The sequence below is a fragment of the Sorex araneus genome, chromosome 2, assembly GCF_027595985.1.
Source record: "Sorex araneus isolate mSorAra2 chromosome 2, mSorAra2.pri, whole genome shotgun sequence".
NCBI lineage: Eukaryota > Metazoa > Chordata > Mammalia > Eulipotyphla > Soricidae > Sorex > Sorex araneus.
The window spans coordinates 287,648,579-287,672,148 of record NC_073303.1 but is presented as its reverse complement, the minus strand read 5'-3'; the positions used below and the strand labels follow the sequence as shown (position 1 = coordinate 287,672,148).

The window sequence follows — 23,570 nt, the reverse complement described above, 5'->3', positions numbered from 1 at the left end:
TCCCTTGAGCAAGTGCTTGTTTAGCATAGTTTCACCAGTGGCGGCCTGTCTGTCTAAGGTAGTCCACGAATATTAAAATAGTCCTAATCATAAAATAGCGTTCAGCCGACCGTGCAGCCACTTCAGGGGGGTGTGTGGTGTGCGGGAGTCAAATAGCTCACTTTCCCTGCAGGGCCTGAGAAAGATCAGTTTACAGGCGTCAGCATGGGGTGTGACCCTTCTTCCTCCTCTCCACTGTGGCTAGGGAGCACGTCTTGGAGACCATCACCTCTCATTAAATTCCAGTCTAGGCAAAAAAAAAAAAAAAATCCCTAGCTCCTTTTCTTCCCCAGCCTAAGCATGTGCAGTTCTTTCACTGCCTTGGCTTCTGATTGGAAATTGGTTGCTTTGGATCATGTCCTCCAGGACCCCTCTGTGCGTGATAGCCTTATTGTATTACTCTTCACCATAACTTAGGACACCAGCCGTGGGATGGCGAGTAATCCTGCCGTTTTTTCGCATCCTCAGGTACCAGAAGCACAGAAGGCTGACTGCGTTCACGTTACCTGAGGGCACCCACAACTGGCAACTGCCCACCACGTCCTCCTCAGCGATGAGGGATCTTCTCCAGTATGTTGCTTGTTTCTTTGCCCTTTGCTCCACCGGATTTTTGGTTGTAGCCACCTGGACAGACTGTTGGATGGAGAATGCCGACGATTCTCTGGAGGTAAGACGTCACCAACTTTATTATTATTATCTATTTTTACACATGTCCATGCAAATTTCTTAAGCCCCACTGCTTATTGTGTTGATTACTACTGATGATAGTAACAGGAGATGATTCCTTACTTACAACATGAATAGTTCTTGTACTAGTTGCTCATTTAATACACTGAATTTAGGAGGACATATTGTTAGCCCATTTTACAGATGAGGTAACCAGATAAGTTTTCTTTTCCTATAAAGGATGTATTTATGCAAGAATGATTGCAGAATTTCTACCACTGAGTCCTTCACTCATTTACCTTTTTCAGTGCTGCACATATGAAATTGAAAAATGTTTTTGAAATATCTTTTCTCTCAAACATATTTGCTAATCTTGATAGCAGCTTTCGTAATAATATGGTACACTTTCTTAGAGAGTAATAATAATTTATGACATTGAATAATCAGACCCATGGTATCTAAAACATATCTACTTAGCATGCAATAAAAATGCTATTTGAAGACATTTCAAAGCAGAAGACATTCAAAGGGAGGAATAGGTATTTAATTGTGTTTCAAAGTGTGTGAGTGTGTGTGTGTGAGAGAGAGAGAGAAAGACAGAGAGAGTCAGAGAGACAGAGACAGAGAGAAACATAAGGGTTTAAGAAAGATCTTTCTTTAAAAAAATATTTTAGTCACCATAATTTCCAATACTATTAACGATAAAGTTTAATGCATGTAATGTTCCAACCCCACACTCTACCAGTGTCCACTACTTCCCTGTATCAGTGTCTCAGAAACACCCCTACACCCTTCCACTCACCCCACTTCCTGCTGTCTTCCTGTCATAGTAAGCTTAGTTTTGTAGGAAATTAGTTGTTATAAACTGACTATTGAGCAAGAGATGTGTGAAATGCTGCATTTGAGCATTTTTGTTCTCAGTGGAGAAACTGAGAAAAGTGGATGAAAATTAAACATGGCTTTTTGTGCCTCCATTTAGCTAAGAGAGGCAAGACAGGAGAATCAAATCTTCCAACTCGATTACTTACTATTTATTAGCAATGTTTCAGAAAGTATAGATAAGAAAAGAAACAATACATGAGGAACTCAAATAAAAAAGACATGCTTACCCAACATGTCCTCTTGGATGTATTCTGAAGGGATCAATTTACCCCGTGTGCTATAATATCACCTCTGTGGAGTTTAGGGACTATGCCCGAGAGCAGCTCTATATGGTTTTCTCTCAATTTTATTTTATAATCTCAAATTGGAACTAGACATGTAAGGAAATAACTTTTTTTGTGCCATGTATCATTTTTTTGCTATCCATTTTTTCTTGCTTTTAATTTCCGTCTGAATCTAACATGGGCTCTCAAAATCAATCAAGTTATACATATTTCTTTAGTGCAAGAAAATTATGTTTCTGAAAATCGTTACAGACTTGAACTGGTATGAAAGATATCAGCTGTTCATGAGTCCAATGATACATTTTATTTGACCCTGTACATAGTAATGGCTTTTTTTTTAAGTCCCTTGAATAGTGTTCATAGAAAAGTGCTGATAAAATTATTCTGCTCTCATTAGCTTGCCAAAATCTGGGTTGCCACAAGTGAGTAGTACCAAAATCTTTTGAACTTGATTAAGCTTAAAATTTTTTAAATATGCAAAATATCATTAATATACATTGTTGAGATATTTTCTAAAACAATTTGAAAATCTTTCTAGTAAGCTGATATAATTAATTGCTAGCTGTATTTTATCAGAAATGGATGTTTAAAAAAGGTGAAACCTTACTAAGAAAAATTGGGTGAACTGGCATTTAAAGTATACTCTTGCTTGCATTTCACTACATTCATCCAATTTACCATCTGCTATGCACAAGAGCACTTCTAGTTAAAATGAATAGAATAAAAAGTTCAGTTGTTCACCTTGAGGGAATTCTTGTTAATCTAGGACAAGAGTTAGTATATGTAAACTTCTTTCTTAATTCATACTTGTCATATCTTATTATATATTTTCCCTAGAAGCATTCATATTACTGAAAACAACTCTGTAACAAAAAAGCCCCCTTTCCCTTTTAAGCAATTTAATAATGTGTCAACGATTTTAAGAAGCAGGGATCTTTTAAAATGATTTTCCCTTCACCTGGCTCACAAATAAAGTTTTATTATTAGTCACAAACATGAACGTTCTGATAAACACTGACTCAATTATAGTTTGCACTCTTTTATTCTTTTCTCCTTTGTCATCTTTGCTCTGTGTTCGCAGATCATGATATACAAATCAGGAAGAGTGGGATACGAAAAACTCTTTTGTTTAAGCATGGCCATGGAAATTTTAAACAAAAATAAGAATTATAAAAATATTGCTTTGTTAGTCTTATGAAAATTGCAGAGGGTGTGCTCATGAAGGATTTGGGGCCACCCCTGAGGTGCTCCAATCTTACTCTAGCTTTCTGGTCAGGGACCACTCCTGGCAGTGCCCAGGGGTCCATATGCTGTGTCAAAGATTAAACGGGGTCAGTCATATACAAGGCAAGCACTTATCTCAGACCCCATTGTAAGTTTTTTACAATATATAGGTAAAAGATCTGATAATATTATTTAATTTAACTCTCCATTAAAAAGTCACTATATATGGCAAATGGAGCTGGATCCATAGCTGGATGCTTGAACGCCGCTGACCCAGGTTCGATTCCTCCGCCCCTCTCGGAGAGCCCGGCAAGCCACCGAGAGTATCCCATCCTGCACGGCAGAGCCTAGCAGGCTACCCGTGGTGTATTCTATATGCCAAAAAAGAGTAACAAGAAGTCTCACATTGGAGACGTTACTGGTGCCCACTGGAGCAAATGGATGAATAACGGGATGACAGTGCTACAATGCTATATATGGCATATAAATTTTTTTGTACTAATCCTGCCTAAGAAAGAAAAAAGAGAATAGGAGAGATATCAAGTAGTAGGACACTTGCTTTGCACAAAATTGACCCAGGTTCAGTGTCCAGCATCCCATGGGTTTTCTGAGAACCAACATGAGTAAGTTCTGAGTGCAGATCCAGGAGGAACTCCCGAGTATCACGTGGTATGGTCCAAGAAACATAAAGCAAATGAGCAAGAATGGATTCTTGTCTTCCAGGAGAGGAAGAAATTTAGTTCCTGACATTTAGTGAGGAAGAAAGAGTATGTGAAATTTTGAAAAAACTTTATAGGTCATTTTATATTTGAAAATGAAAAAGCACAAAGAACCATAGAAACAAAGGTAGTAGGACAGGATGTGTGAGGAGATTCAGTTGAGTAACAGGGAACTCAAAAAACAAAAAGAGTCCAATATTCTTTTATCTTGCCACAAAAAATGTGCTGACATTTTTACACATGCATTTAAGTATGAGATTTGCTGAATTAAGCAAAATTGCTAGAAAAACGCAAGCACAATTGCAGTGGACTGTTTCCCTACAGTTCCAAATCAGGAACCCCGGGCCCTAAGCTGCCATCCACATCCTGCCTGAATCATCAAGGATTCAATTGTGTCTCTGGGAAGACTGGTGTGATGAAGAGACGCTGGTTTAGAGATTATTTCAGCCTATGTTCACATCTTAACTGTTATTTTGAGCGAGTCATATCTCATATATTTAGCATCATTTCCTCAATCATAAAATGAAGTTGAGTTGGGTTATTTTAAGGTCTTGCTATTTTTTTGCATTCTTCCACACTGTGACTATGTGTACAGACTTTTCTGGTGACAGTCTGCAGTCCCAGAGAGATGGCCACTTGGTGAAGGAGTGATGGTGTCTAAACTTCTCTAGGAATTTCCACTACAAGCCTAGTGTGAATATTCTCCATTTGTAACTTCAAATATTTTCTTCTCTTGCTCTACCGTGATTCCTTCTTTCTGTTCTTTCATCTTTTTTCTTCTTTTCCTTCTTCCTTTCCTTCCTTTTGATGTTCCTTATGTTCTCCTTTCTTCTCTCCCTCTTTCTATTTCATGTCTGCTCCTATACTTCTTTTTTTTTTAATCATCCTAGATTCCACAAATATACTTGACACCTTCTTCCTACTGTGGTAGGTAGAACAGCGGTGTTAAAAATAAATCTTTCTTGGGGCTGGAGTGATAGCACAGTGAATAAGGCGTTTGCCTTGCATGCGGCTGACCCGGGTTCAATTCCCAGCATCCCATATGGTCCCCCAGCACCGCCAGGAGTAATTCCTGAGTACAGAGCCAGGAGTATCCCTGTGTAATGCCGGGTGTGACCCAAAAAGCAATAAATAAATAAATAAATAAATCTTTCTTTTTACCCGTGTAAGTGGGGAAGGGGGATTTAAAAATAAATAAATAAAATAATCATTATAATATGGTATGACAGTTGCTCGGTATGCTCAGTATGGTAACTCCCAAGTGGCCAGTTCACAGCATCTTGAATAATGAGTGAACATTACCCTGAAGATGAAATGTTTCAACAAGGGTTTGAGGGAGATATTAGGCCTTCAGAAGGAGAGAGTACTTCAAGCGTAGGCAGAAAGAGATTCAGCATGAGAACTTTGTGACTAACACAATCGCTTCCAATATAGTAGGGAGAATACAAAAGCTTTGAACACCATAGCACCGTAGCACTGTCATCCTGGTGTTGTTCATCAATTTGCTCGAGCGGGCACCAGTAATGTCTCCATTGTGACACTTGTTGTTACTGTTTTGGGCATATTGAATACACCACGGGTAGCTTGCCAGGCTCTGCCATGCGGGCAGCACACTCTTGGTAGCTTGCTGGGCTCTCCGAGAAGGACGAAGGAATCAAACCCGGATCAGCTGCATGCAAGGCAAATGCCCTACCCGCTGTGCTATCGCTCCAGCCTTGAACAGCCTTGAACACCATATAAAATGAAAATTTTATACCAGATACAAATGTTTCACCATACAATTGCATTCCTTATACTTATGAAAAATCAACAATTCTGGTCAAGTGTGGAGAATGGTTGGAATGGATAAAATTAGAAAACCAGTTAGGAGTTATTCTCCATAAAATAGGTGGAGGGGGGAGCAAAGGTCTGAACAAAGTGACAGTAAACATAAAGACACGTGTGATTACAGGTGAAAATCTAAAGGACTCCAATTGATTGGACTGATAGCCAATTTTATGTGGGAAAAGGAAGATAAAAAGGAAAAAAGTCAAACTAGAAACCCACTTTACTGCTTTGGGGCGTTTGAAAGAATGGTAGCACTCTAGCACTGTATTCCCATTGTTCACTGATTTGCTAAAGCGTGTACCAGTAACGTCTCCATTGAGAGACTTGCTACTGTTTTTGGCATATCGAATATGCCACAAGTAGCTTGCCAAGCTCTGCCATGTGGGATGGATACTCTCGGTAGCTTGCCGGGCAACTTCAATGGAGGAAGAATTTCTCTCTATCAATTATAAAGTGGAACTGTCCCTATTTTCTATCACATTGATTATTACACAACACCTTAAGGGGTCAGGCATGTAGCCCTCTAATCAGAGACATTGCAGGTTAGATGTGATATGATAAAGGGGCTGAGCTGTAATTCTACCTTCACAAGTGGTAGCTGTAAGAATGAAGGTCTTCAAACTGCTGTAAACCACATTTCTTTTCTGAAAGGGAAAATAATAATGATGTATGCATACTAAAGATCTTGTAAGCATTAAGGAGATTTTTGTCTAAATTGTTTATCACAGCACAAGGAAAATACAAATCAGTCAATAAACATTAGCTATATTATTGTATATTCACATGTTACAGCTTTGCATTTGTTTAAAAGATGACATTTTGCATTATGTTCATTGGAAGGAGAGAAGAGATTTAACTTGTTTCTATTTTTGCTATTTATTTTCTTGAGAAATTGTCTTCTCTTAGCTGTGGTTTACAAGTGTTTATACTTATAACTCTTACTTTTTATCTAACAGAAAGGATATAGCCAACAATAGAGACAAAAAGTATGTTCTCGGGGCCTAGAACAATAGGACAGTGGACAGGGCGTTTGCCTTGCAGGTGGTCGACCTGGGTTCAAACCCCAGCATCACATATGGTCCCCTGAGGCACCACCAGGAGTAATTCCTGAGTGTAGAGCCGGGAGTAACCCCTGAGCATTGCCGGGTGTGACCCAAACAGCCAAAAAAAATTGTTCTATATAAAACATTTTAAAATATATTATAAATTACTAGGGGGCTGGAGCGATAGCACAGCGGTTGGGCGTTCACCTTCACGCGGCTGGCCCGTGTTGGATTCCTCCGCCCCTCTCAGGGAGCCCGGCAAGCTATTGAGATTATCGAGTCCGCGTGGCAGAGCCTGGCAAGATAACCTCGAGTATTGGATATGCCAAAAACAGTAACAATAAGTCTCTCAATGAGAGACGTTACTGGTGCCCACTTGAACAAATTGATGAGCAACGGGATAAATTACTAATATCTTAACTAAATCTTAATTATACATATTGATAGAGGAAGGAAATTTTTTCTCCAAGTTACTCATTTCAATTATCAAAGAAATATTTTTATAAGATTACTCCATTTCAGTTCATCCTTTTAGAAACATTTACTAAAAAATCTTCCATATACTAAGAATTTTCATGATTAAAATTGAGTTACTGGAATGGAGATATAGTACAAGAGATAATGCAATTGACTTGGAAGTGACCAATCCCAATTCATTCCTCAGCACCTTATGTGATCCCTCAAGTACTGACAGGAGTGATGCTTGAGCACTGAGCCTAGAGTAAGTCCTAAACACTCCAAGTTGTGCCTACCAGAAAAAATACATTTTTTACTTCAAATAAAAGTTTTCCTCATTTAGATTAATTTTATTCCATTATCCTGCTTCTCCTTTTAGATTTCTCTTTAACCAGCATGCACTCTGATTATTTATATCCTAGCATGTATTTTGATTATCTGTATCTTCTTTAAAGTGATTTCAAACTCTTCAGCAGACATTCAACACTGCACGTTATCTCATTTGTTTCACGATCCTTTGCATTGAGTACTGGTTTCCACATAATGGAAATTCAAGATGCATTTTTTAACATGAATTGATAGAACTTCTCTTAAGAAGCTTGACAATTTATTAAAATTCTGAAAAAATTAATGAAATGTAGTGTGAAATGACAGCTGACCTTGAGTCCCAGATAAGTAAAGGGACCACTATATTTTGTTTTAGGCAAGATCTCTTGTTGCATTTAAATTTCTTTAAAAGATATGGATTTGTATTTCTTAATAAATGGAATAAAGACGTAATTCCCTAGGTCATATGATAATATCAATGAAGGGTGTATTCTCATCTAAAGAGCACAGCTTTTTCTCTCCAGTGTTTTAAAAAAAGGAAAAGCAGAGCAAAAGGTAAATTAGTATTATATAATCATTCGCTCAACATAAAGTATGATCTCTGTCATGGGCAAGTGATCATTTGTGAAATTGCGATACCATACTTTCATAAGGAAATCATTCTAACATGATTAAATGTGACTTAAGCAAATTAAAATTTAAATGTTGAAATTGAAATGCATATATAGTAAGACAGGAACGTAAGGTAATGTAACCAGGAGGTGACAACGTTTATATTTTATTACTATGATGGAATTGACCAACTCTTGACACTTTCAAAATTAGCCAGAACCCCCAAAAGTGAGTGGGCAGAACTAAACAAAATGTATTTTAGCAAACAAATTCATGGTACTAAGAGGAAATGAAATGAAAGGCACTATCTATTATGTTCATTTTATTCTTTTAAAAAATCCTTATAAATGCCTGTTATTTTAGACTCTGAGATAGTAAGAATTAAAATAAAATATTAAAAATTTCATAATAGTAAAATATACAGTTATCATAAATTGAAAATGTATCATTTTAATAGTAAGTCATTATGTAATATGCAATCAATAACAGTTCTGTGTCTTTGTAAATGTATTTAGGTAATTATTTCTTAGTTGAAAAAGGTAAATTAAATCCTCACTGTTTATTCTAGTACAGAATGATTAAGTGGTGTTTTCTTTACTGGTTTAAAGTTAAAACTATAAATTATAATATTGTGGAAGGTGGTTTGAAATAAAATGTGTTTTGAAATATAATAAAATATAATTGAAATATAGCAAACTTATTTCATCTTTATTTTGTTTATTCATACTTCTTTATATTATATTCACATGCATTCATATATAAATCCCAGGTCATATGCATTTATAACCTAATGCATATTAAAAAGAATAGTCTCGCTGATAGTTTTCAACTAATCATAAGCATTTACGAAGTAAATCTTTTTCTCCTATGTAGGAAGAAGAATTAAATGACAGTGGAAATATTTTGTCTATAATTCTCTCTCTTCCTCTCTAATATATATATATATAAAACATATGTGCATGTATATGTATATATAAAGTCAAGTTAAACACACTCAACCCTATAGTAAGTAAGACAGTGCAAGCAAAATTATTTGTTGCTGCTTTAAAAAATTTTTATGGACATGGGGATGATACAAAAGGAGGATTAGGCACAGTCTAAAAAAGGGGTGCCTAAGAAGGAGACTGCTAAAGGACTCAGGATGAAAAATCCTAGGATTAAAGAAATATTCTTTTCACAATAAACCTAACAGAGATAACAGTTATCATTTTGGTTGCACAGGATGTTTATACAAGTAGCATCCTCTTTGGTCCTCTCTAGTACTGGCTTAATTTAAAGAGATAGATAGTTTGGGGCTAGAGCAAAAGCACAGTGGGTAGAGCATTTGCCTTGCAAATGGCCAACCCGGGTTCGATTCCCAGCATCTCCTATGGTCCCCTGAGCACCAACAGGAGTAATTCCTGAGTGCATGAGCCAGGAGTAAGCCCTATGCATCGCCGGGTGTGACCCAAAAAGAAAAAAAAAAAAAAAAAAAAAAAAGACAGTTAAGTAAAGAGACTTTAGGCTAACACTAATTAGGTTTTTTGGGGTTTTTTTTCACTCTTAGATTTAGTCATTCTCCTCAGTCAGAAGCACCCTTTAAGTATCAATTGTGTCTATAATATATTGATATTAATTTTTTATACATTTCTAAGTTCCTATGCAAGTTTATGTATGTGGATTAGAAAATTTGGCACTTTTATTTATCCTTAGTAGGTATACAATTAGCATCTCCTCTGTGCTAAGAAGCAGGGTTTGTACGTTTCATAGTGCCAGTCCTGTCTTCCTCGGGGCTGCTTGCCCAGTCGCACTAGTTACTGTTGGTTAATACATGATGGAGATTCAGTGAGGATAGTTTGAAAGACAGGAAAGGGACAAAGCAGGATAATGGGAGCACATATGTGTACATAATTTATTATAAATATTAAACAAATATGGACAAAGCAGTGTGGGAGATCATGACATGACAGTGTCAGTGGAAGGACTATATCTTGAAAAAGAGACATTGTGAAGTTGGATTCGAATGATAAGTAGAAATTCAATAAGTTTAGAGAAAAGGTAATTGCGTTTATTATTGTATGGCAAGAGAGAAGGAATTGCCTTTCAGAACCCAGTAATTCTTTCCCAAGAGAACGGTAAGAAATGTGAGGAGCTTGTGAGTATAAGCTTTACGTAAATGGGTGCTAGCACTGAACTCTTGTGCATTATTTCTTCTGGGTCTCTGCAGAGGGTCAGGCTGACCACATTTTCAAAGGAAGTCAGAAAATGGGACTCCAGTGAAATCTCTATGTTTAACTACGGACAAGCAGTTAGCATTCAGCTATACGTTGGTCTCATCTGTGTTCTGTTTTTACTATCAGATTTCAAATAAGCTGTGCACTGAGAAAGTAACCCCTACTTACTTATTAGGAGATATTAATTTGAATTAGATTCAAATTCTGGTAACAATATTTTCACATTTTTCATTACTCCATGAGTCACATACTCCTCTAGTGAAAAGCTTAAATATAGATTCCTCTATTTTGGACAGTTCCATGAAATAATTCTTAGCTAATGTTTGAGTTTCTTGCCATTTAAAATGGTAAAACAGATTTTAAGTGTCAGTTCACTTCTTGAGAACATGTCTTTAAAAAAAAAAATCTGAGAACCTGGGAGCTGGGGACAGCAGCTGGGGACAGTACAGAGGGGTAGGGCGCTTGCCTTTCATGTGGCCAACTCAGATTTGATCCTTGACACTCCATATGGTACTCTGAGAACCACCAGGAGAAATCAGGAAGAGAGCCAGGAGTAAACTCTGAGCACTGCTGAGAGTGGCTGCCAAACGCAAACAAACAAAAAATATATTTTGAGAAGCGGGAGCTTGGAGAGATAGTACAGGGGTTGAAGATACTTGCCTTGCACATGGCTGATCCAAGTTCAATCCCTGATACAGCCAGAAGTGGCCCCTGAGCAGAAAGTCAGGAATAAGCCTTGAGCATTGCAAGATATGGCCCCAAACCCCACCCTTCAAAAGCATTGCAAGAACTAAGATTTTCTCGCCTTTTGAGAGTCTTAACGAACCATTCATTGTGCAACAGAGGGATAGGTAAGTGAAGGCTATACATAATTGCGAAGAAATCTTAAACATGATAAGTAACGAAGTCTTTTCACCTTGTACTTTGTGCACAAAGGCACCTTTAAGGGTGTCTCCAGTAAGTGCTATATTAACACCAAAGTTTAGTTAATTACAGCCACTATTCTCACGCACCTTAACTGAGTGTGAATATCAAGCAATCTAATAATGTGCCCCTGGGCATTAATACCTAATGAAATTGGATTCCTTGTTTCCTCTAATGAGCTCATTGCTTTTCTAAATATGGTCGTTGCAGGTAAATGATCAATAGCCTTGAAAATGACAACACTACTGGGTTATTTTGGCAAGAAATGAATGCTCTTTTTAATGTAAATTTAGTATTTTCACATATATTTCTTAGGACATTTTCCAAACAACTTCATCAGCGCAAGAGTCGGTTTGTCTGTTGGCTGAGTGACTGAATTAGGTAGCACAGAATTACGAACAGTCACTGCCTGGTTTTAGAGCAGTGACTTCAATCCACATAATCTAGATCAAGTTGGAGTAAACTGGATTGATTCAGTGTGTCCCTGTGAGTTGGAGACTGAAGGGCAGGAGGTTATGAGAAGGCTGCTTTCTGTTATAGTAATAGTTCAGTACAAATTGTCTCTACCGTATTTTTTCCCTGGGTTTTCCATAATAAAGTAATCACCATGTGAAGATCTAAAAGAAGAAAAATATGATGTCCTGCAGTTTTAGAAGTCATCAACTTGAAATTAAGGAGTTGGCAGGGTTTCATTCTTTAGTCTCTAGTGAATAATTTGGTTTTGCCTCTTCCAGTTTCGGAGGGGCGTGGACGTTCTTTGATTTATGTCTATAGCATTCCAATATCTGCCCTTATGCTCACAATCATCTCTCTCTTCTCTGTGTCTCCTCTGCCTGTATCTTTTGGGGAGAGGAAAGGAATGTTTGGTCATACCTAGTGATTCTCAGGGGCAATTCCTGGCTCTGTGCTCAGGAGGGACTTCTAGGGTAATCAGGGGACCATGAATCGCCCAGGAATCGAATCAGGCTTAATCACATCCAACACAAGTGCCTTATCTCCTATACTCTCTGACTTTATGTGTTTTTAATAAGGATGCCTCTCATTAGATTTAAGATTCATGCTTGTAAGATCTTCTTATCTCAAGGTCCTTAACATGAGGTCAGAGAGATAATTCAAAGGAATCTGTAATGCTTTGCCTGAAAGAAGCCAGGGTTTAATACCTCACACCCTAAAAATTGCTGAGAATCACCTATTGCAGTGAGAAAGGAACAGCCCCTGGTCACCACCAAGCGTGGGCCAAAACCCACATCCTCCTCACATTAAAAAAAATTCTTAACATTTTGCATCCACAAAGGCATTTTTTCTAAAATAAGAAAACACCCAGAGGTTCTGTAGTTTAGGATACGGAAGTATCCTTTGTAATAAATAGCACTCAACCCTTTCTATCTCTCTTTTTCTACTCTGTAGCAAAGAGAAGCAAAGATAAATATAACCACTGTTCGGGTTAATGTTATGGTTAATTTAATGTTCAAGTGCATTACCAATATTTTTTACTAAGCAAGTGATCTACCATATATTTTAGATGACTTGTATGCTTGCAATTTTTAATACTTATAGCCATTTTACCATAAATCCCTATGTATATAAAGATATTGAAGTTCAAAAAAGTCAATATCTAGCCCAAGGATATGACACAGCTAATTGAAGCTTAGTTTACATTCAAGTCTATGGTTTCCCAGCCATACATTACATCTCATGCATGCATACATACATATATTTGTATATATATGCTTGCATATTTAAATATAAATTGTTGTATGATGCTTGCTTTGCATGAAACTGACCTGGATTTGATCCTTGGTGCCTCAAGCATCATTAGGGATCACTTCTTAGTACAGAGCAATGAATAGTGAGTACCTTTCCTCCCATAAAAAGATAAATTGTATCAGAACTGGGGATGTGACTAAGTGGTAGAGATCAGAGCTTCAGTGGATAGGTCCACTGAAGTAAAGATACTTTCAATATCTTTATTGCAAAACACAATGCCCAAAAGGACAGAGAGAATGAAAGAGAGAGAGAGAGAGGGAGGGAGGAAGAGAGAGGGGAGGGGACTTAGGGGGTGGAAGGGAGACTGGGGACATTGGAGCTGAGAAATGTACACTGGCAAAGAGATGGGTGTTAGAACACTGTATGACTGAAACCTAAACATGATCAGCTTTGCACAGGAGGTAGGGTGTTTGCTTGCACGCGGCCGAACCAGGTTCGATCCCCGGCATCCCATATGGTCCCCAGCACCACCAGGAGTAATTCCTGAGTGAAGAACCAGGAGTAACCCCTGAGCATCGCCGGGCGTGACCTAAAAAAGAAAAAAAAGTATATAAGTTCCTGAGTTTAACTCATGGCAAAGTAAGACGAACAAAAATGATGTGTCAAATCACACAAAATAGATTTTATTATTCAGTCATAACTTCTGTGCTTCATTAGGTTAGGTCATGTTTTATACATTCTAGAAAATTTCTCCCAGATTTTTAAAAACTATATGTTTACTTTAAAAGTAGCAACATTATATTTGTTACTTCTTCCAGATTTAATCTCAGGAGCAGGAAAGTGATCTGAAGTTTTGTAGAATAATGGCCATGGGATGAGATTCAAGTTAGGGCTTTATGTTTTATTTTTAAAATTGCTTTCCAGTTTTCTATTTCTGAGTTGTTTCAGCTTCTAGCTGATTTGAAATTTCTAAAAATGAATTTCAAGTTTGCTAAAATGGTTAAGAACATGCACACAGGCGGCTATGTCGTGTCCATTTTACCACAGGTATTAACATATCTTTTAGAGTTTTAACACTCGATTTCCCAAGGCTGGAAAGCAAAATGGATAAGGCACTCACTGCTGTTGCATGTGGCTAACACAGGTCTGTCCACCGGCAACATATATGATCCCTGAGCACCACTAGTGGTTATTTCTTTTTTTTTTTCTTTTTGGGTCACACCCAGCGATGCTCAGGGGTTACTCCTGGCTTTGCACTCAGGAATTACTCCTGGCGGTGCTTGGGGGACCATATGGGATGCTGGGGATCGAACCCGGGTCGGCCGCGTGCAAGGCAAACGCCCTACCCGCTGTGCTATCGCTCCGGCCCCAACTAGTGGTTATTTCTGACCCCAGAAAGAGGGATAAAAATCTGAGCACAGTTGGATATGGTCAATATTGCTCAACAAATGAACAAGAAAGCAAATACTTGACTTCCTAGACCTTTATTTCTTTATAATTCAAAATGTATTATCATAATGGTATCTCACAGGTCCTTTAATAAATAAATAAAACAATAACGTGCTTAAACAAGAACATGCTTGAACAATAACTGCTTCAGAATCTAGACTCAATACTGAATTATTTCTAATTATAAGTCTTTGACACATAAAGTTATAATAGAAATAGAACATTAGGAATATAAAATAGAAGTAAGCAAGTAATCTTACCACACAATAAAGCTTCAAAGCACATGTGGGGCAGAAAGCATGTAGAACTAAATGTGATTTTTTTCAAATGAAATGTTTATGTTCCTTCGTTCCTTCTCCATACCAAGTACAGTCTCTCTTGTTTTAGCATTTGTTTTCTTTCCTTCCTTTGTCATTTATTCTTCAAGAAAAAAATGAAAGGTTTTATTTTTCAAGATAAGACTTTAAATCTTATTATTAAATGATTACCAATTACCAAGGTAATGTGAATCTGTAATTGAATCAGAAAAAACATATTAGTTCTGTTTCATATGCATGAACTCTACTAAGAATACTCGAAACCATTTTCTTTTGACACAGTTACTATCCTAGGAAAACTATTGTGACTTGTAGCTTATAATATATATATATGCAAATATATAAAGAATATATATATTTATAAATATATTTTTATCACTGTATCACTGTCATCCCGACAATCATAGATTTGCTCAAGTGGGCCCAGTAGCATCTCCATTCATCCTAGCCCTGAGATTTTAGAAGCCTCTCTTTACTCGTTCTTCCCAATGGTGCCGCATTAGAGGCTCTTCAGGGTTAGGGGATTGACCCATCAAATATTTTATATAAATATATATATTTACATATATTAAGAAAATTAATTCAGGCACTTTGTTGGTTGGTTGTTTTGCTTATTTGAGTGCCATGGCTGGAGTGCTCAGGGTTTACTCCTAGTTCTGTACATGCTGGGGTTCAGGGGCTAACCTGGTAAGTCTAGTGTCTTAACTCTTACACTATATCTTTAACCCCTCATCTTGTACCTCTGAACTCTAGGTGAATACTTACACCTTTATATAGCTTTATATAATTTCTGAGTAAAAGTGACTTACAGCCACCAGGTATATGAAATTAATGCTTCTATTGAACTAATTAGTATCCATAACATAGCTTAAAGATTTGTACCTGTCACTGTAGCAGGAAGGAAGAAACTGGGAAGCCTTTATATTTTATTTATTGATATCTTTGTGCATAGTTTTCCCTGGTAATTATCTTAAATTTATGAACTTTACATACCATACCTTTTTCATTGGACTCAGTGCTCACAGTGAAGAAAATTTAACATATTTTTAATCATATATTCCTAATTGTACATATTAATAGACACAAGAAGTCAACAGTTGCTATTATTATATTGATTTCTTTTGCATGAGTAAATGTCAGCGATGGGAGGTGAAATTAATTGCCTTCGTGTTATTCTTTGGCTCTATGTTAGAACCACTCATAGACATTTGAGTATAATTAAATTCTGGCTTTCTCTTTAATTTTTGCCATGACTTATCCTTCCTTCCCTACCCACAAGTCTGGGAGAAAATTGCTTTCCTGATGGGCAAAAGTCTTTAATTTTTAGCGCTTGGGGGCAAATGTTCAAAAAGTGCATTGTATTTGTTGGAATTGAAATCCCTATCATGCCCTTAACCACTGGACTTTGTTGTCAAACTCACAAGAGTCAACTTCTTCCTTTGATCAAGGGAAAGTGAAATGTGTCTGTATGATTTATTTCACACAGTGTCTTCTTCAACATCTAGGTGAGCACAAAATGCCGAGGCCTCTGGTGGGAGTGTGTCACAAACGCTTTTGATGGAATTCGCACCTGTGATGAGTATGATTCTATACTTGCAGAGCACCCCTGTACGTACATATGCCTTAGGTACCCCAAGTTTGTCAGAAAGGAAGTACCAAAGAAAATTGAACTTTGGTGTTCATTGTGTGTTTGTTTTCTATGGTCCTCCTGTAAGGTTCTTCCCAGTTCTAAATGTTTTCTTTAGAAATTTACTCTGATGCTGAATTTAAGCATTTCGGAAGTAAAGTGTATATCTTTTCATATACTTAGAAACACCCAGTGAGTAAAAATGCTATCTTATTTATGTCTGCTATATTCCAAGGGATCTGGCATAACATGTTATACACAATCGTCTTGTAGCAAGCACTTTTGAAGAGAAAATTTATTCTTCAGGGTCCTGTAATTTTATAATAGAACGATTGACAGGTTAGATGTAAAGTAATACATAGAGATCTTTTAGCTAAAACAGTACACATAGAAAGTTTACCATATTTTATTTGAATGTCATTCTAAGAAAAACATTTAGAGATCGAAGAGCAGAGGTAGAGACAGGAAAACATGGAAACACATAGTCAATGAATAAAATAAGAAACAGCTTATGTAATTCTTTTTTGAGAAGAATAGGAAATTCAGTTCTTTCCTGCTCCTTATCCTAGCATTGAATTATAGTAGATAACAGCAAGCTCATATTTCCATGAATAAAGAGTTTCCATAAATGAAAATATCACAGTTAAGTCTCTCAATTGTTTTGGAGAGCACTTGTTCCATGACTTTAGTATATCAAATAATTCCATAAAATGTTAGTACTTTTATTAAAGCAAATTTGTTTTATCTCATTTCAAAAAAAAAAGACAGGTGATAGAAGTTCAAGAAGCCTGAAGATAAATGGAAAGTAAACACTTGTAATGTGACTTTTCCCTTGCAGAGCTGTTGCAGCCCAAGGAACTAGTCATTCAAAGACGAGTTCCTTTAAATCTTTCTCTGTTCTTTAGGACTTGAGTGCCTGCAACATTTTGGAAATATAATTCATGAGGACCTATCTCACTTAAAAAATTCTTAAATCCCCCTTCCCACCATACACACTCACGCACATACACACACACACACACACACACACACACACACACACCTCCCTAATTCTTGTCCCTGCAAAGAGTATGATTTAGTTAACAAGAATGGAAATTCATGTGATTAAGAGACTATTCCAGAAATTTCAAGTTATGGGTAAGCTGAGAATAAATAGTAAGGCCTTCAAACTCTAAATATTATGTACAATTATTTAAGAATAAAATTAAAATTAAATTATTTATAAATCTCTGCTGTTTATATTTTCATGTTTTTTACTTTTGCTTAAATTACCTCAGTTTTCTTCTGATGCTGATTTTTTTATTTGAGACCATATCCAGAGGAACTCGGGCTGTTTCTGGATTGGTATTAAGGACTGACCCTTTGCAGTGAACCATACATGATGATGAGATTCAAACTTGGGGTAACAGGTCACAAAAGCCTTAACCCCTGAACCCTTCTTTTGATATGTGCTTACTTGTTAATTGCAATTTACTAAACATATATTATTTTGTTTTAAGAATTATATCCTTAAAGAAAACACAGATGAAAATGTATCTTAAGAAAATAATTTTTCTACACCCTATATGTTAGGATATGACTTCTAAAAAAGTAAAAGTAAAATAGTTTTCTTTAGATTTTGATCTTTCATGCAATAACAATCAGATAATAAATTTCATGGCGCTGGAAACATAGAGATACAGACCTAGATAAATACTCTATATTAATTCTTTATTAGAATACCCCTTTGACCAGAATAGTCACACTACTTTAATTGAAAAATCTTTATATGTTTCCCCAAAATGAAGTTACTGGCTGGCTGACATAAGCTATATACTTACAGAGTTGTCACTTTAAAAGTCTTCTAATCATTGGGACTAGTAAACCCCACTGATAAGAATGATAGAGTTCCACAACATAACTGAATCATGTCATGTGTGGCACTAGGGTCAGGAGATCTGAAAGGAACGAAAGACTAGTGCCCAAAAAGATTTCAGAAGACCCCATCCAAATGCCACTGTGTCCCTAGGGGTTCCTAGACTTTAAAAGGGGACTTAGACTGTTGATGCCATAATTGACATCATTAGTGTAACTATCTATATGTAAAAATTACAATTTATATTTGGAAAATTTATCTTTAAAAAGACAATTTAAATAGGGTCAAACACATTAGCCAGGCACTGAGTAGAAAAGTAGAAAAGTCTACTTTTGCATATCATCTCGGGATCAAGAAAAATGTCGAAATATAAAAGCCAAAACGATCTAATCACCTACAGACTTTCTCTTTCTTCAATTTTGAGGGGAAAAAATGAGACTTAAGTTTGGCTTAATTTTTTGTTTGATTGTTTTTTGGTTTAGGGGCCATACCAGATGATGCCCAGGAGTTACTCCTGGCTCTGCACTCAGGAATTACTCCAGGCAGTACTCGGGAAACTATGAGGGATGCTGGGGTTCAAATCTAGATCAGCTGCATGTAAGACAAGTGCCCTATGAAGTCTAACATAAATTTACACTTTGAGCTTATATGCTTTGAAAGATACAAAACTTAGACATCTTAAAAACTAACAAGTATAAATGCATTTATGAATAATGATTGCATATTATACTTCACATATAAAGTAGAAGCTGGATTTATGCAGCTGTTCCTCTCTTAGATTGATTATAATTTTTTTCTTAAGAAACCTGGCTAAAGTTTTATAAATAACATTACCATTGAGTTCATTCCCTGAATGAATGATTTGAGGCTCTTCCTGTTCCTGGAGCAAGCAGATATCATTGGGCTGCACTAGCACGCAACAGGGACAAATGGAGACGTTACTGGCGCCCACTCGAGCAAATCGAGGATCAGTGGGACTACAAGTGATACATTGGGGGAATTATTTGAGATGCAAGGAAATCACTATGAAAATAAAACATAATTACTGTCATCTAAGAAAGGCAATTTTTTTCTCTTCTTTCGATTAGTCAGCTAAAATGGTAGTTATCCTGACTAGATAATTAATCTCCCACTTACCACAAAATTACCATAAATTTAATTTAACGTAACTGAGACTTACAGTTTAAAGGGATTTTTCCAGTTAAAGTTTCTTCCATTGCAGAAACAATACTACTCCTCCACTTCTGTTCTTTTCTTCCTCACTTCCCTGGACCTTATGCCTTCACTGACTGCACAAAGTAGAAGGGGATGTTAGCCAGGAAGGGACGTGACTTAACTTGAAAAGGAATGAGATCCAGTTTTAGAAACCATCTTCTACTAAAAAGCAAAGTTCCGTGCTCTAAAAATCTGCTAACGGCACCCCTCACCCATAGTCCAGCAAACAAAATATGGTTTCTTTCATTCTGCTTTCCTGTACCAAATCAATTGTTTTTTAAATAAAACATTAAACAGATAGAGGGATCATCTATTTGTTGAATATCATAACACTTACTCTACTTTCAATATAGTATTTAGCTATAACTGTAGCACTGTAGCCCTGTCCTTCCATTGTTCATCAATTTGCTCAAGCAGGCACCAGTGATGTCTCCATTGTGAGACTTGTTACTGTTTTTGGCATATCGAATACACCACAGGTAGCGTGCCAGGCTCTGCCATGTGGGCGGGATACTCTCAGTAGCTTCCCAGGTCTCTGAGAAGGACAGAGGAATTGAGCCTGGGTCGGCCTCATGCGAGGCAAACACCCTAAATGCTGTGCTATTGCTCTAGTCCTTCGTTATAACATTGTGAATGAATTTCATTCCAGGAGACAAAACAAAAAACATTCATTTAATTACCTCAATATATCTATCAGACAAGAAAGCCAACAAGACTAAGTAATAATCAAGTCTAAAACTAATAATAGTGCCAAATTGTCATTTTTTTAATGTTATTTCTGTACCACACCCAGCAATGCTCAGGGAATATTTATGGCTCTTCACTTAGGAATTACCCGGGGGACCATGTGGGATGTCAGGATTGAACCCTCATCAGCAGCATGCGAGACAAACGTCCTACCTACTGTACTGTCACTCCAGTAACAGTCAGGTTTTTAATTCCATAAAAAATTAGGAACGTTTATTTTCAATAAATTCTGAGGTTTTTCCTGATGCTCTGTCAATATAAGTGATTCTTTGATTTTTTTGGTGCAGCATTGTGAGTTATCATCTACTTCCTCTGTATGTTATAATCGCATTTCCTGATCTTCCAGTGAAATTGGTGGTAACTCGGGCATTGATGATTACTGCAGATGTTTTAGCTGGGTTTGGATTTATCACTCTTCTCCTGGGCCTGAACTGTGTGAAATTCCTCCCCGATGAACCATACATGAAAATCCGCATCTGCTTTGTTGCTGGAACCACATTGCTGATAGCAGGTACTGGTCTGAACTAATGACAGGGGTCAAAGAAACTTCCAGGAAGGTATGCAGCTGAGATGCTGTTCTGAAATAGTTCATTTTGCAATCATATGAAATTTTTTGCTAGATTGAGTTCATATGCACAGGTCCAGCTTTCTTTTGTTTGGAAATTGTATAAAGAATCTGTTGTTAACATCCAGAGCAAAGTTTTGCAAAGTCTTCAAGCTATTTGTTATCCTTTAAAAAGTCATGCAATGCTTTCAATTTTAAAAATAATTCCTTCATGATTATTCTGGAAGATAAATCCTATGAGATTTATTTTCAACCCCCATCATTACCAATGGTTCCCCAAGCACTGCCAGGAGTATTCCTGAACAAAGAGCTGGAAGTAAGCATTGAATACAACAGTTGGGGCTCAAACTTTCACTCCATAAATGGGGTTGGTAACACACAAGGCAAGTGCCATACCCCCAACAGTCTCTCCTGCAACAGAGTCATTTACCTTACAACTTCAAAATCATTTTTTTTCCATCAAAAAACTTGACATTCAATCTATCCCTATAAAACAAAGGACCCTAGTGAAATGACTTCAAGTCAATCAATTGTCACATAGACTGTTCTCTGGGTTTAAGTTTTATTTAAAAGAAGTAAAATGTCTTTGTACATTTCTATATGGTGGGGGAGTGATAATTAAGGATTTATTGTGAAACAAAGGCAATTTTTCTTCAATTATTTATTTTCAATCTCAACACACTAAAATGAATGACATCTGAAGCAGTTTCCATGTGGCTGCTGATTATGTGGGTGACAAAGCATCCGTCATGTCTGGGAAGTTGGAACAGTGACACTGTCGCACCCTCAACAATGCATACCAGAAATAAAAAGAAATTGGTGTGGGTGAACATGTACTCTGGATATGCCTTCAATAGTTTAATATTTCTGTTCCTTTTTTTCTTTTAATATTCCCCTTTTATAGTATTAAAATAGCTCTTCTCTTATTTAAATTTTCTTATTTAAAAATAAGAAAAATAATACCATAGCCTTCATTTCTGGTGTACACAAACGTATGGGTAATAAACTATTGCTTTGTATGTATATATTTATATATATAAGCTGAGATATACTTTGTAATAAGTTTAAGCCAAAAAGCAAAAGAGAAGTATCTAAACTTTGAAGATTTTATTTGTGTGTAATTTTATAGTATAATTATTATCCTTTCAAAACACACTGCCCATTTTGGATAGCAGGCAGAGCTTTGATTTAAATTGCTAAAACATCTGCCTCACTACAGCATCTTCTCTTTCTTTCAGGTGCCCCAGGAATCATTGGTTCTGTGTGGTATGCTGTTGATGTTTATGTGGAACGTTCTTCCCTGATTTTGCATAACATATTTCTTGGCATCCAATATAAATTTGGCTGGTCCTGTTGGCTTGGAATGGCCGGATCTCTGGGTTGTTTTTTGGCTGGAGCTCTCCTCACATGCTGCTTATACTTCTTCAAAGGTTAGACACAATGGGGCGCACTTTCTCGTCAATAGTATAGCTCTTCCTACCCAAATGGAAGCACATCTCACTAATATTAGGGCATATCTAAACTCTTTGTGTTACTACTAAAAAAAAATTAGTTCTATAAGACAACTGATTGCAATGCTTGAAACTTATTGCCCAGTTAGTTTAGTACTGTATTTGTTTTTCTTTTCTTTTCTTTTCTTTTTTTTGGGGGGGGGAGGATGTCCAGTTGTGTTCTATATTTAATAATATAGATGTTATTAATATAATAACACAATAATAATTTTGATGTTTCATAATCATGAATAACTAACTCTACCCAGTCTCATAAATTTATACCTAGAGTTAAATGGAAACTTAAACTAAGATGTAAGCCAAATATTTGTTGTCAAAAAATGAATGGAGGGGTCAAAGCAATAGTACAGTGGGCAGGGTATCTGCCTTGTATATGGCTGACTTGGGTTTGATCCCAGTATTTCATATGGTTCCCGAAGACATCCTGGAATGTTCCTGGCACAGAGCCAGAAGTAAGCCTTGAGCACCGCTGGGTGTGTCCAAAAAACTAAAATACCAAATTAAATATATTGGTTTTGGATTTATGACTACAAATTGCATAAGGAATTCCCCTCCTTACCATAAAAAAAGAGGTTACTGGGTCAAATTATGAGTCAAAAAAAAGAAACATTCTTGAGAATTAAAATCTTGGCTTCTTTTCTATGATTGTTCTAAGAAGATGTCTTAGAATATTTATATTCTTATATTGTTGGGGAAGAATATATTAAGGGGCATTCTTTAAATGTTCTCAGGGTTATTGAGCCATATTATTTTTACATATCTACATTTATCTCTTTCAAATAGATGTCAAATCTGGGAGGACCTACCCTTATTCCAGGAGAAAGTCATATTCCACTGCAGCTGTTTCCATGGCCAAGTCCTACATGACCCGTAGAACAGAGACTGCCAAAATGTATGCGGTAGACACCAGGGTGTGAAGTGCTGCAGATAAGTCTCTGTTTATATGTTATTTAATCAATCAAGAAAGTAAAGTTAATAAAACAAAGGTTAATCTCAGAACAGTTATTTTAGATGTTGTGCTCAACTAAGTCAATTGTTCAGATAAATCAAAAGTTTAATTTTTCTATCAATGTTTTACTACAAAACTTCTCAGTATCCTTCATTCTCAATCCTCCCTGTAGCATACATGCATGTGCCATATACACACATACACAAATGCATATAGGCACATAGGCACACACACATTTGCCCTATGTTTTAAGATAACATACATAGCTAAAATACACTAAGTTTATTTTACACTAATAATTATACACTAAAATTTCTTGCTATTAGTTTGTGGCATGGTGATATTAAATGACATTTTAAAAATAGAAAACTACCTTCAGAGGAAGTCAGAGTTTCTTATCTTTGAAAGATTT

At 36.6% G+C, this 23,570-nt stretch overlaps 1 protein-coding gene across 1 annotated transcript; it reads left to right on the top strand.

Annotated features, from left to right (window-relative positions):
* Positions 1-592: 592 nt before the first annotated feature.
* Positions 593-23,126, top strand: CLDN16 (claudin 16). Its single transcript, XM_004603006.2, has 5 exons — positions 593-706; positions 16,195-16,297; positions 20,480-20,644; positions 21,937-22,128; positions 22,993-23,126. The coding sequence occupies exons 1-5, from the start codon at positions 593-595 to the stop codon at positions 23,124-23,126; spliced, it is 708 nt and encodes a 235-aa protein (XP_004603063.1).
* Positions 23,127-23,570: the final 444 nt, after the last annotated feature.